General features: G+C 44.3%; 1 protein-coding gene and 1 long non-coding RNA gene across 2 annotated transcripts in view; both read right to left on the minus strand.

Annotated features, from left to right (window-relative positions):
• The window catches only part of LOC111961816 (rho guanine nucleotide exchange factor 28-like), a 156,934-nt gene that overhangs the window by 81,037 nt on the left and 61,048 nt on the right, over nucleotides 1-14,849 (minus strand). Inside the window, exons 5-11 of the mRNA XM_023984368.2 lie at nucleotides 14,152-14,335; nucleotides 13,742-13,931; nucleotides 12,622-12,700; nucleotides 10,208-10,254; nucleotides 9,848-9,911; nucleotides 8,250-8,283; nucleotides 2,691-2,743 (exon numbers count right to left, since the gene is read on the minus strand). Of these exons, the coding sequence (XP_023840136.2) occupies nucleotides 2,691-2,743; nucleotides 8,250-8,283; nucleotides 9,848-9,911; nucleotides 10,208-10,254; nucleotides 12,622-12,700; nucleotides 13,742-13,931; nucleotides 14,152-14,335 (651 nt within the window). The remainder of the gene's footprint in view (nucleotides 1-2,690; nucleotides 2,744-8,249; nucleotides 8,284-9,847; nucleotides 9,912-10,207; nucleotides 10,255-12,621; nucleotides 12,701-13,741; nucleotides 13,932-14,151; nucleotides 14,336-14,849) is intronic.
• LOC139027522 (uncharacterized) lies at nucleotides 1,819-2,153 on the minus strand. Its single transcript, XR_011479623.1, has 3 exons — nucleotides 2,099-2,153; nucleotides 1,972-2,047; nucleotides 1,819-1,868 (listed from the first exon to the last, which is right to left on the minus strand). It is a non-coding gene; the product is annotated as an uncharacterized lncRNA (long non-coding RNA).

The raw sequence follows: 14,849 nt of genomic DNA on the forward strand, positions 1-14,849 counted from the left end.
ATAACCCCAATTCTAACCCTAACCCTAAACCTAAGCCTAAAATATAATGGTACTCACAAGTGTAGTAAAACGTGTTCACACACACACACACACACACACAACACACACACACACACACACACACACACACAACACACACACACACACACACCACACACACACACACACACACACACACACACACACACCACACACACACTCTCTTTACCAGTGAAAGTCTGTTGAGGAGGAGGATGCTGAGAGTTTGATGGGGTTGCCGTGGCGATGGAAATGCTAATTTCCTGTGCGTTGTCAGGAGGATGGCAGTGAGAATGGAGAGTTTGCTGTAAACTCAGAAACTGGAGTCTGGTTCTGCTAGGAGCAGGCTGTAACACTGCTGCAGGTCCCTCACACTGCTGGTGTGTGTGTGTGTGTGTGTGTGTGTGTGTGTGGTGTGTGTGTGTGTGTGTGTTGTGTGTGTGGGTGTGGGTGTGGGTGTGTGGGTGTGTTGTGTGTGTGTGTGTGTGTGTGTGTGTGTTGTGTGGGGTGTGGGTGTGGGTGGTGTGCATGCTTGCTTTGTGTGTGCATGCTTGCTTGCGTGAGTATATGTGCATAGAGAAATAGCAGAACACAATGAGATAGCAGCCAACCCAGTCCTTGGCTACCTTGATTGTTCTATTTTGTGTGTGTGTGTGGTGTGTGGGGTGGATGTGGCTAACTCACACAAGAGCCCTTAGGAAAGGATACAGAGCTGTCATCACAAATCCCATTCTTATCACTCTCAGTCTGCTTCAGCATTTCCTGACGCACATACACTCAACAAGGATTCAAGTTTGAAATGTAGGGGAATTTCCTGTCATAATTTGTTTGATTCTACTGGCTTGGCTGACAGTCGTCCTCTTTGACACGGAACTGTAACTCGGACGTAGGACACTACAGGACATGGCCAGAACGTGACTATGAAACCTGGACTGTAGACAACTACAGACTGGCCAAAATGTGGACCTGACACCTGGACGTAGAACACTACAGAGTGCCAAACGTGGACTCTGAACCTGGGACTTAGGAACACTACAGGACTGGCCAGAACGTAGACTCTGACAACCTGAGACTGTAGGAACACTTACAGACTGGCCAGAACGTTAGACTCTGACACCTAGGACTGTAGGAACACTACGAGGACTGGCAGAAACTGGAGACTACTGACACCTGGGACTGTAGAACACTACAGGACTGGCAGAATGTAGACTCTGACACCTGTGGACTGTAGGAACAACTACAGGACTGCGCAGCCAACGTAGACTCTGACACCTGGGACATGTTAGAACACTACAGGACTGGCAGAATGTAGACACTGACACCTGGGACTTGTAGGAAACACTACAGGACTGGCAGAATGTTAGACTCTGACAACCTGGCGGACTGTAGGAACCACGGATAGGCAGAGACTGGAGAATGTTAGACTCTGACACCTGGGGACTGTAGGAAACACTACAGGACTGCAGAATGCTAGACTCTGACACCTGCGACTGTAGAACACTACAGGACTGGCAAAATGTAAGACTCTGACACCGGGACTGTAGGAACACTAACAGGACTGGCAAAATGTGGACTCTGACACCTGGGACTGTAGGGAACACTACAGGACTGGCAAATGTAGCACACACTGGACACCTGAGACTGTAGGGAAACACACTACAGGACTGGCAAAATTGCTAGACTCTGACACCTGGACGACTTAGGAACACGTACAGGGACTGGGCAAAATGATTTAGACCTGACAACCTGGACGGTTAGGAACACTAGGACAGACTGGCAAAATGTAGACAGCTGACACCTCTGGGACTGTAGGAACACTACAGGACTGGCCAAAATGTAGACTCTGACACCTGGGGAACTGTAGGAACACTACAGGGACTGGCAAAACTGTGACACTTGACACCGTAGACTTAGGAAACACTACAGGACTGGCCAAAACGTGACTCTGTACACCTGAGACTGTAGGAACACTACAGGACTGGCAAAACGTAGACTCTGACACCTGAGACTGTAGGAACACTACAGGAGACTGGCAAAATGTAGACTCTGTAGCACCTGAGACTGTAGGAAACAACAGGACTGCAGAATGTAGACTCTGACACCTGAGACTGTAGGAACACTACAGGACTGGCAAAGAGCAACGTGGACCTCTGACACCTGAAGACTGTAGGAACACTACCAGACTGCCAAAACGTAGACTCTAACACCTGAGACTGTAGGAACACTACAGGACTGGCAAAAGTTAGACTCTGACACCTGAGACTGTAGGAACCACTACAGGACTGCAAAACTGCGACTCTGACACTCTGAGACTGTAGGAACACTACAGGACTGGGCAAAACGTAGACTCTGACACCTGAGACCTGCGTAGGAATCACTACAGCGGACTGCGCAAAATGTAAGGGACTCTGACACCTGAGACTGTAGGAACACGATACAGGACTGGCAAAACCGTGGGACTCATGACACCTGAGAACGAAGCTGTAAGAAGAGGATCCTACAGGACTGGCCAAAAAGCGGTAAGAGACTCGGGGTGACAACCTGCAGACTGTAGGAACACTGACAGGGACGTGGCATAAAACGGAAGACTCTGGACAGACGCTGAGACTGTAGGAAGCACTACAGGAGAGACTGGCAAAACGGAATAGACTGCTGACACCGATGGTGGGAACTGTAGAGACAGCGATAGCGAATGACTGGCAGAACGGGTAGAGCACTGGACGAACTTGGGACTGATTGGAGGAACGGACTACAGAGGACTGGGGCAACGAAATGGTAAAGACTCTGAGCACCTGAGGGACTGTAGGAAGCACGGTAACGAGGGACTTGCGCAGGAGAACGTGAGACTCTGACGACCCTGGTGGAAGCGTGAGGTAAGGCAATCGAACTAAAGGAGAGAGAACGGTGGCAAAAGTGTGGACTCTGACACTGGAGGACTGGGTAGGGAAACGACAATACGGAGACGTGGCGGCAGAAAGGATGTAGGGACTCGGGTGAACACCTATGGGAACTGGTAAGTAGAGAACAACGGTGACAGTGGAACGGGTAGGCAGCAACGTGGACAGACTGAGGCAACCTTGGGAAGGACTGTAGGGAACGACGATGTAACAGGCGACTGGGCGAGAAACGTAGACACTGACACCTGGACTGGTAGGAATCCTACAGGGACTGGCAAAATGTGGGACTCTGGCCCACCTGGGAACTGTACGAACACTTAGCAGAGAGAAGCGTTGGCAAAAACATGCGAGACACAGATGACACTTGGGGACTGGGTAGGAACACACTATAGGACTGGACAGCAAAAACGGAGTTGACATCTGGACTACCGGTGTGGACTGGCCTAGAGACAACATTAGCACGGAGGGACTGGGGCCGAAACGTGGGACACTGACACCTGGGACTGTAGAACCACTAGCAGGACAACTGGCAAAAACCGTAGAGTTTCAATTTTAGAATATCCACGGTGGAACACTAGGACGATTGTATGGAACATACTAGTTCGGAGGGGGGTGGCCAAAAAATCGTAGGCTGGAACACTAGGACACCTGAAGAGAACTAGTAGGAACAACTTGGTTTACTAGAGCACTGACACGTAAGGACACTGACACCTGAAGAGTGAATCGTTTAGGGCTACACTACGTATGGACTGGCAAAAAGTTTGGAGGCTTACTGGACCTAGCGGCTATAGGACTGTAGAATCTAGTACAACGGACTTGCAGAGACGTAGGAACTACATGACACTGGGGACTGTATAGGATCTCTCTACAGTACCTGGCAAAAATGTTGGGACTCTGCTCGATCCAATGGGCGAACTGTAAGGATCACTTAGCAAGTGACTGGCAAACCGTTAGACAGTGCGGTGACCGAGGCCATGGATCTGAGACGACCACCCACTACTAGCGACTGAGCATTGAGAGATGTAGTCTCTTGCTGTACACACCTCTGTGCGTACTGTGCAGTAACACTACAGGACTAGCAGAACGTGGACCAGCTGACACCCTGGACTGTTAGGAACACTACAGGATCTGCAAGAACGTTAGAACACCTAGACCATGGGAACTGTAAGGAATCCACAACAGTGAGGACTGGCAATATAGTGGACCGTGACACCTGGAACTAGGAACACCTAATCATGGACTGATCCTCTCTTCTTGGGGTTAGGGTTGGAATTAGGGTTAACGGTTAGTGGTTAGGTTTAGGGTTAGGAGTTGAGGTTAGGTTTAAGGTCAAGGTTAGGGTTAAGGTTAGGTTTAGGTTAGGTTTAGGGGCTGGGGAAAATAGGTTTTGAATGGGAATCAATTGTTGGTCCTCAAAAAGTCCTCACAAATTTAGTGTGTGTGAATATGTGTGTTCATGGAAGTATTTCTGTTTCTGTGCGTGGGTGTGTGTGTCCTCTCTGTGTGTGCTTTGTCAGAGGGGAGCACGAGGTTCCAGCGTGTGGAAGGATCATCTTAAATGTCAGCTTTTGTAGGGCCTATGACATTTGAGCTTGTTAACATTCCTCCTTTCACTTCAATTACAGAGGTCCACTGTCTGTCCAACCCACGGCCTGGGGTAGGGGAGAGGCAGAGGGAGAAAAGGGGGAGAGGGGTAAGACTTATTCAGGGAGAGAGTTACTAGGACCCAATGGGCAGGCGGGTGAGGGAGATAGGGGGAGGCAGGGGGAGACAGATTTATTTAGGTCCACTCTTAGAAAAAAAGTATTGCTATCTAGAACCTAAAAGGGTCCTTCGACCATACCCATAGGAGAACCCTTTTGGTTCCAGGTAGAACCCTTTTGGGTTCCATGTAGAACCCTTTACACAGAGGAACCGAAAAGAGTTCTACCTGGAACCAAAAACGGTTCCCCTATTGGGGCAGCCGAAGAACCCTTTTGGAACCCTTTTTTCTAACAGTGTAGTACACTGTCCAACCCATGAGGCTGGGGGTGGGGTGGGGTGGGGAGGAGGGGGCGAGACAGAAGGGAGTCAGGGAGAAAAGAGGGAGACAAGGGGGGGGGGGTTATTTGCTCCTAGTTTAGAGGGAATTTTACAGGTCCCCGTCTGTGGTGACCCCATTCTTCCCTTTGTCCCAGTGACAGGGCAGATTCCTGGGCTAGTTAAGGAGGGGAGAGAGACTGGGACTCTATGAAGCTGAGTCATTATGAGGGACACCATGGTGTGAACAGACAGCACAATCCCCCTGGTTGCAGAGCAGTGGAGGGAGCACAATAAATCCATTAGCTAAACTATTGAACTCAATGAGTCTTACACCCCTGTCAGTTGCCGTGACGCCCCTTAAAGTTAAAGAAAGTTAGAATCAAGGGAATAGGAGACCCCCCTATGATAGAGACACGTAAAATGATATATATTTTTAAATATATATATGTATATACAGTACCAGTCAAAAGTTTGGACACACCTACTCATTCAAGGGTTTTTCCCATGTAGAATAATAGTGAAGACATCAAAACTATGAAATAACACATATTGAATCCTGCAGTAAGCAAAAACAATTATTCAAAGGAGCCACCCTTTGCCTTGATGACAGCTTTGCACACTCTAGGCATTCTCAACCAGCATCATGAGGAATGCTTTTCCAACAGTCTTGAAGAAGTTCCCACATATGCTGAGCACTTGTTGACTGCTTTTCCTTCACTCTGCGGTACAACTCATCCCAAACCATCTCAATTGGGTGGAGGTCAGGTGATTGTGGAGGCCAGGTCATCTGATGCAGCACTCCATCACTCTCCTTCTTGGTCAAATAGCCTGTACACAGCCTGGAGGTGTGATATGGGTCATTGTCCTGTTGAAAAACAAATGATAGTCCCACTTAGCGCAAACCAGATGGGATGGCGTATTGCTGCAGAATGATGTGCTAGCCATGCTGGTTAAGTGTGCCTTGAATTCTAAATAAATCATAGACAGTGTAACCAGCAAAGCACCCCCACACCATCACACCTCCTCCTCCATGATTCACGGTGGGAACCACACATGTAGAGATCATCCGTTCACCTACTCTGCGTCTCACAAAGACACAGCAGTTGGAACCAAAAACCTCAAATTTGGACTCATCAGACCAAAGGACAGATTTCCACCGGTCTAATGTCTATTGCTTGAGTTTCTTGGCCCAAGCAAGTCTCTTCCTCTTATTGGTGGGTTTCAGTAGTGGTTTCTTTGCAGCAATTCAGCCACGAAGGCCTGATTCACGCAGTCTCCTCTGAACAGTTGATGTTGAGATGTGTTTGTAAATTTGAACTCTGTGAAGAGTTTATTTGGGCTGCAATTGGTCTTCCTTTCCTGTGGCGGTCCTCATGAGAGCCCGTTTCATCATAGCGCTTGATGGTTTTTGCGACTGCACTTTAAGAAACTTTCAAAGTTATTTTCCTCATTGACTGACCTTCATGTCTTAAAGTAATGATGGACTGTCATTTCTCTTTGCTAATTTGAGCTGTTCTTGCCATAATATGGACTTGGTCATTTACCAAATAGGTCTATCTTCTGTATACCACCCCTACCTTGTCCAAACACAACTTATTGGCTCAAACGCATTAAGAAGGAAAGAAATTCCACAAATTAACTTTTAACAAGGAACAACTGTTAATTGAAATGCATTCCAGGTGACTACCTCATGAAGCAGGTTGAGAGAATGCCAAGAGTGTGCAAAGCTGTCATCAAGGAAAAGGGTGACTACTTTGAAGAACATCAAATATAAAATATATTTTGATTTGTTTAACACTTTTTTGGTTACTACATGATTCCATATGTGTTATTTCCTAGTTTTGATGTCTTTATTAATATACTACAATGTAGAAAATAGTAAAAACAAAGAAAAACCTTGGAATGACTAGGTGTCTCCAAACATTTGACTGGTACTGTACATAAATATGCAAGAATTTATTTAGAAAACTACTTCATTCTACTCTCAGTTGTTAATAGCAGTGGGACAGTGTGTGTGAGAGAGAAGAAGACCTGTGCAGCACCACCACCATCAATTCTCATCGCACAGGGAAAGTAATTGTTCTTGGCAACAACAAAGTAAGTTCAAGTAAGAAGTCTATGAATATTAATACACATTGATATGTTAGAATGAACGTGAGCAACTATAAGCTTTCTCCTGGCTAATAGGTAGTTAGCTTTACATTTACAGTTTAGTCATTTTTAGCTGTGCCAGGTTGTATCTAACTAGCTAACGCTGGGTAGTTCTGGTTGTGTGAAAAACTGACAGTGAATGTTTTGAAGCCAAGAATACTTGCTAACTACATAATTACTTGCACAATCACTGTCTTAGTCTTCATCATAGGGTCAGCAAGAGGACAAGTACATTAGAGTGTCTAGTTTGAGAAACAGAAACAGGCCTCAACAGTCCTCAACTGGCAGCTTCATTAAATAGTACCCACAAAACACCAGTCTCAACGTCAACAGTGAAGAGGCGCCTCCGGGATGCTGGCCTTCTAGGCAGAGTTCCTCTGTCCTGTGTCTATGTTCTTTTGCCCATCTTAATATTTTATTTTTATTAGCCAGTCTGAGACATGGCTTCTTCTTTGCAACTCTGCCTAGAAGGCCAGCATCCCAGAGTCGTCTCTTCACTGTTGACGTTGAGACTGGTGTTTTGCGGATACTATTTAATGAAGCTGCCAGTTGAAGACTTGTCCTCTTGCTCAGTTGTGCACCGGGGTCTCCCACTCCTCTTTTTATTCTGGTTAGAGCCCGTTTGCGCTGTTCTGTGAAGGGAGTAGTACACAGCGTTGTACAAGATCTTCAGTTTCTTGGCAATTTTTCAAATGGAATAGCCTTCATTTCTCAGAACAAGAATAGACTGACGAGTTTCGGGGGGAATGGTCTTTGTTTCTGTCCATTTTGAGCCTGTAATCGAACCCACAAATGCTAATGCTCCAGATACTCAACTAGTCTAAAGAAAGCAGTTTTATTGCTTCTTTAATCAGAACAACAGTTTTCAGCTATGCTAACATAATTGCAAAAGGGTTTTCTAATGATCAATTAGCCTTTTAAAATGATTAACTTGGATTAGCTAACACAACGTGCCATTGGAACACAGGAGTGATGGTTGTGGATAATGGGCTTCTGTACGCCTATGTAGATATTCCCCCCAAAAATCATCCGTTTCCAAAAAAAGTACTTTTCTTTCAAAAACAAGGACATTTCTAAGTGACCCCAAACTTTTGAACGGTAGTGTATATATATAAAAAAAACATTATAGGGCAAAGGACTATAAGTAAGGTTCTTGGCAACTGCCTGTACACCAGCACACCACCCCTGGCAAACTCTCTGGCACATTTGAGATACTTCAGCTTTGATGTCTTTATCTTCATCACAGTGATTATGGGTCAGGACGTTCATGTGTTAAGACTTTGTTTGGTCCTATCATGATCATGGCAGGAAAGTGACAGTTTCCCATGTGTATCAAGAATGGTCAAACACCCAAAGGACATCCAGCCAACTTGACACAACTGTGGGAAGCATTGGAGTCAACATGCACCAGCATCCCTGTGGAACGCTTTCAACACCTTGTAGATATGTTGAAAACCCCAACGAATTGAGGCTGTTCTGAGGATAAAATAGTAAGTAAATATTAGGAAGGTGTTCCTAATGTTTGGTATACTCAGTGTATATGACCTCAAATTAAATGATAGCATCTTAAGTCTAGAGGGTTTATTGGATGTCGTAACTTCATGTAGGAGAGAGGCAGCCAAGATGATATTATATTTTTCATAATTGTGTAGAGTGGAGATTCATAAATTTCAGCTTGACCTTTCAAGCCTACCTTTTTTTTAGTAAACCACTTTTTAACTGTGTATGTTGCGGGTTATTATTACAGTATAATAATTGTATTACAAGTTGAAAATATTACGGTACGATTCCAACCAAAATGGTTGTTCAATTGAATATATCAAATCAAATCAAATTGTATTAGTCACATGCGCCGAACACAACAGGTGTAGACCTTAGAGTGAAATGCTTACTTACAAGCCCTAACCAACAATGCAGTTAAAAAAAAAACAAGAGTAACAAGTAACAAGTAATTAAAGAGCAGCAGCAAAATAACAATAGCGAGACTATATACAGGGGGGTACTGGCACAGAGTCAATGTGCGGGGGCACCGGTTTGTTGAGGTAATATGCACATGTAGGTAGAGTTATTAAAGTAAACTACTGGCAATAGATGATTACACCAACAGAGAGTAGCATGGTGTAAAGGGGGGGGGCAATGCAAATAGTCTGGTAGCCATTTGATTAGGATGTCTTCAGGAGTCTTATGGCTTGGGGGAAAAGCTGTTAGAAGCCTCTTTGGACCTAGACTTGGCGCTCCGTACGCTTGCGTTTATGTAGCAGAGAGAACAGTCTAGACTAGGGTGTGCGTCCCCAATGTCGAGAGTTTGTCCTACCGCCCTGACTCTCATGTCAAAAGTGTGTTCAGGCTAAGCCTGACAGGAGATAATTACGACTGACGGAATTCAGCAGTTACATATCGGGTGCTTGTACTTACATTGCATTCCTTTGAACAACAACAACCCGGGAGACACCATTACGAACCCTTTTTGGATACGAGGTGAGTTTGTTGTTTTTTTTTTTGTTTTATTATGATTATGTTTTTTTTATTTTAGTATGTATGATTTGAGATTATAGTTTTTAGGCAGAGTGATTATTGAGATTGTATTTGAGACGAAGAAGCAAGAGATGAGAAACACGAAGAGAGAGATAGAGAGATCGAGAAAACGAGAAAGAGAAAGGAGAGACGAGAGCAGACAAAAAGATCGCGACGCCGAAGAAGAATAAAGAAGAGGGAGAGAGAGAGAACGACAGAGAGATAAACAGATGAATGGATCGTACCTGTTTGTAACGTTGGAAGCTCCTCATCATCATCCAGAGAGAGAACAAGCTGATCTTCAAAAACCTATTTTACAAAACAGAAATCAGACAGCCACACAGCTCCATCAGAGGATGAGGTGAATGCATGTGGGCAGACCAGAAGGGCACTGCTCCTCCGAATTGTCATAATGAAACACACACACACACACAATAAGGCAAAAAGCTTTCCCAAAGAGCAGAAAATGTATGCACACCACATACTCACTCTCATCACCCTCACACAACACACAGGGAGAAACACAGATCCAGACACACACACATCAAACTCATTGATGTACCAGGTCATTACATTTGAAAAGAAGAGCAGACTGATATACTCACACTATCCACCAGAGTAAGGTATCTAAGTGGCAGCCCCCTGCCCAGACCTGCAGAGGAGGAGAATGACACTTAAAGGCACCTGTATGTCACCATCTAACACCCTTTAAATAAGCAGTATGATTGGCCACAAGAAGAGACAGATGACTTCTCCGGTAAACATGTTGAAATCACTGCTAGCCTGACTCTGCTTCACTAGCAGCAGAGCAAAAGCAACATATGAGGAAGACAGAGGTTGTTTCCTAGTACAGATCTATAGATCTATAGTGTTCCCCTCCAGTCTGACTGGGGGGGGGCTGCTGTGGGATGAGGTCGATACTGAGATAGACTTCCTGTCTCTCTATGTAGGCATTGATATCAAGCCTGTCGTCGCTATGGTTACCAGAAACAAGAGAGATCGGCAGTGTGTGTGTCTTTGAGGCGGCAGCAACTGCTCCGAGTCTCTTGCACTCACTGCTCTTCTCGCTCTCATTTCTCCTTCTCTGTTTCCCCTCTCTCTCTCACTCTCTTCTCTTCCCCCTTTCCCCTCTGCCTCATTAATCTCTCTGATACAGACTCTCTCTCCTTGTCCCTGTGCAGTGTGTATCCTGTGTAGCACACAACTTGCTGACATTTGTGTACTGAGTGTGTATCGTCTGTTTAGGTCATTTAAACAGTTGACTAGCTGACACGTGTCTACTGGCTGGGTGCTGAGTGGCATGATGGAGGCACACACAGACAGACAGACACACAAGAGGGACAGGCAGGGTGTACGTGCATGCATATATGTGTTTGGACTGGGCTCTGCTCTTCTCTGTGTGTCCTACGTGCAAACACTGTTCATGGCCTGGCCTTTGTGTTCTATTTGTGGCAACTGAACCTGTCCACTGGTCAACATTGCTGTTTGTGAACCCAAAGAAAGAACCATGACTGAGACCATGACTCTCTTAACAGAGTTTGCTGAAAAGACTCATCCCCAGTGGTGTAGTGGAGGTAAATGCAGGTATACGCCGTATACCCACTTATTTTTCAGTGGGCATTGCGTATACTCACTTCTCAATCCCCACGATGCATATCAAAGTAGAGTAGTGGAGGTATACGCCGTATCAATTAATTAGGCTGATGGAACATATCAGAATGTTTAGCTTAAAATGTTGATTGAAGTATAATTTACTCACATTGTAGGTGCAGCAATGTACACACAGTGTTAGGCCTACGCGCAAATGTTCCAAAATTCAATTTGCAGGAAAACACCATTCTAAAAGGCGCGCCATACATGTGAGCGGTTTCATGGGCAGAGATGGAAATATCTCTTAGAAATTTAGGAAGAGGGGAGATTGAAAGATGCAACAATTATCACGGGTTGCTAATATGACTAGGATAATGCCTTTGGCTGCTAGACAATGAAAGAAAGTAGAAAGAAAACAATTAGAACAGGAGAACGCATATGAGGAAGTCTTTATAAAATAATTGGTTCCACGTTTCTATGGTGGGATTTTGGTTATAGGCTATTTTGAAGCAAGGTAAGACCTGCCTCATAATATGAATTAAATGTCCAAGTTTCAAACAATTAAGGAACAGGACAAATATAGTGATGCTAATGATAGCCCTACCGTCTTCTGGTAGATGGAAAGGCTTTCCCAAAAACCTATGATATCATGAATATTTGCATCAATCCAGTGGCCATTTGTTTTTCAAACTCTATCTCATGTGTTACAGAAACACCTAACCAAACAACAGTGATTGGTGCCTGTTAAAAGGGTAACTACACTCAAAAATCAAAATTTCTTAGATTTTTCCCAGACCTCAAAAGTGGTCTCCTGATGTGGTTTAAGCATTGTTATGGATTTAGAACATCCATTGTTGCCTTTTGTGAACTAACACTCGCACTTGACTTTTTTCTCCCCCTACTAGCACTGACTTTGCTGATAGTTACTTTATTGAGGAAAAATGTACTTACTATGACTGTGATAAGTGGTTTTCCACCAAGCTAAGATGAATGACAGCCTAATTTATCTGTCTCAATAGTTGGCCTACTATTAGCCTACTTGCAAGGTACAGCTTGGGTTGGCCTGACTATAAAAGACCAATATGGGATTTATCGTTTTAGGTAATTCAGAGTGTATGTCACTTTTTCTCATAGAATTTTTCACACAGGGTGCCTTTCCTTCGCTGGGCGGGCCGTTTGGGAAATGTTAAACAACATTTGAGTATACCCACTTCTCCAGGAACCACTAAATCACTACCCATCCCCACTGCCTGGGTGGCAGTCTGTTTCTGCTCTCTTGCAAACTCCTTATGGAATTGTCATGCCAATGTTTCGCTTGACAATGACAACAGAGTAGGCAAAAGCTGGCTGCCTCTCCTAAACAGATTTAGGAACAGGCTATTATCACCAGATTAAAGTCACAATCCTGAGTTCGGTGTTTCACACTCACCTCCGTCACTGGCATCACTTCTATGGACGTCCAATCCGTAACTGTCCTCCATCTGAACATCACCTCGCAGTGCTGAGATCTGTGACAAATACAGGAGCTCCGTGACAACATGCTCTTAGTAATAATAATAATAAACTAATACTGTAGGTAACATAATCTATGAACTTCAATGTCAATGTATTATATAAAGGTTTGTTTACAGTAAAACATAGTCAATGAATGAATTACATGTCCACTTCCTGTTAGACCTGTGTGTACTAAGCTGTCATCAAGGCAAAGTGTGGTGACTTTGAAGAATCTCAAATATAAAATATATGTTGATTTGTTTAAAACTTTTTGGTTACTACATGAATCCATATGTGCTATTTCATAGTTTTGATGTCTTCACTATTATTCTACTTTGTAAAAAACAGTAAAAATAAAGAAAATCCCTGAACGTATTTTAGCAGCTACTCAGTTCATCCATAAACGTTCATAGTTGTAAACATTACAATAAAACACATCAGTAGGTTGCTACAACAACATTATGCAACCTAATCGTTCAACAGCCATATTAATGTCTGTCATTCAACCACAGGGGGTTGGTGGCACCTTAATTGGGGAGGATGGGCTCGTGGTAACGGCTGGAGCGGAATAGGTGGAATGGTATCAAATACATCAAACATGTTTGATGCCATTCCTTTTAGCTCCGTTCCAGCCATTATCATGAGACATCTTCCCCTCAACAGCCTCCACCACGTTCAACAGTTAGTTGATGAAACAGAGCAGTTTTCTTTGATCATGTTTACGACTCAGTGTGTGTAACATCCACATTACAACCTATAATTATACCAGTTGTATTACATTGTACTACAGTAGAGAATTAAGTCAGCTTTAGTTTTTCCTTAAACACAATGTTTTCCTCCGTAATCCACTGGACTCACCTGAACAGAAAAATACTGTGAGCTAAAAGCTGAACACTGCTTTGAATCCTAGGTCACGATCCACAAAGCATAGAGTAGGAGTGCTGATTTAGGATCAGTGCCCCACCTGTCCATGTAATCTTATTTATTATGATCTTAAAGACAAAATGTATCCTAAATCAGCACTACTACTCTCTGAATACAGGCCCTGATCTTACCTGTCTGAGGATGTTGTGGTCCATCAGTTTCTCTCTGAGGACCAGGATGTTGCCCAGAACACTGCTCTCAGGGCCCCCCAGGAAGGTGAGGGAGAGGCAGCCAGATCCAGGACAGAACCTAAGTACACGGGTGCTATCTGCCCATACACACCACACCCCGACAAGGGGAGACCTCTGAGGGACAGGTGAACTGTATGGAAGTGAAGTGGGAAGGTATGTGTTAGTTATCTGATTGGGTTGGCCATTTTCAGTCTTATAACAATCATCACTCACACAAATGATTGCTCTTGGGTCGTTATTGTAAAAGAGACTGTGTTCTCAATAAGTTACCTGGTTAAATAAAGTAAATAAATAAATATATAAACATGATGTTGATATACTCTTTGTGATGAAAAGAGGCGGAGACTCACGTAGCGAGTGCCATAAAGAGGGAGTGGTCTCCTCTCCTCTGAGCCAGCTGGAGGGGCGTTTCCCCCTCCTCATTGGGCATGGTCAGTGCCCTCTGACCCATAGGCTGGCCAATCAGAAAGCGGGAGAGATGGAGCAAACCCAGACGCACTGAGAGGTGGAGGAGAGCCTCCCTGGGCAGGAGCTCTGCAGAAAGAGAGAGAGAGAGAGAGAGAGAGAGAATTCTCCAATTACCTTGATTGAACTAGAGGACAAAATACAACCCTCAAACCAAAAAGGCCTGTGGTGTGTGATGGTATCCTCAATGAAATGATAAAATATACAGACAACAAATTCCAATTGGCTATACTAAAACTCTTTAACATCTCCTTAGCTCTGTCATCTTCCCCAAGAGTTGGACCAAGGAATGATACCCCAAACCACAAAAGTGGAGACAAAATTGACCCCAATAACTACTGTGAGATATGCGTCAACAGGAACCTTGGAAATCCTTTGCATTATCATTAACTTCACTAGGGTAGGGGGCAGCATTCTGAATTTTGGAAGAAAAGCGTGCCCAAATTGAACTGCCTGCTACTCAGGCCCAGAAGATAGGATATGCATATAAGTAGTCGATTTGGATAGAAACACTCTAAAGTTTCCAAACTATTAAAATAATGTCTGTGAGTATAACAGAACTGATATGGCAGGCGAAAACCCT

The sequence above is a fragment of the Salvelinus sp. IW2-2015 genome, linkage group LG4q.1:29, assembly GCF_002910315.2.
Source record: "Salvelinus sp. IW2-2015 linkage group LG4q.1:29, ASM291031v2, whole genome shotgun sequence".
NCBI classification, from domain to species: domain Eukaryota; kingdom Metazoa; phylum Chordata; class Actinopteri; order Salmoniformes; family Salmonidae; genus Salvelinus; species Salvelinus sp. IW2-2015.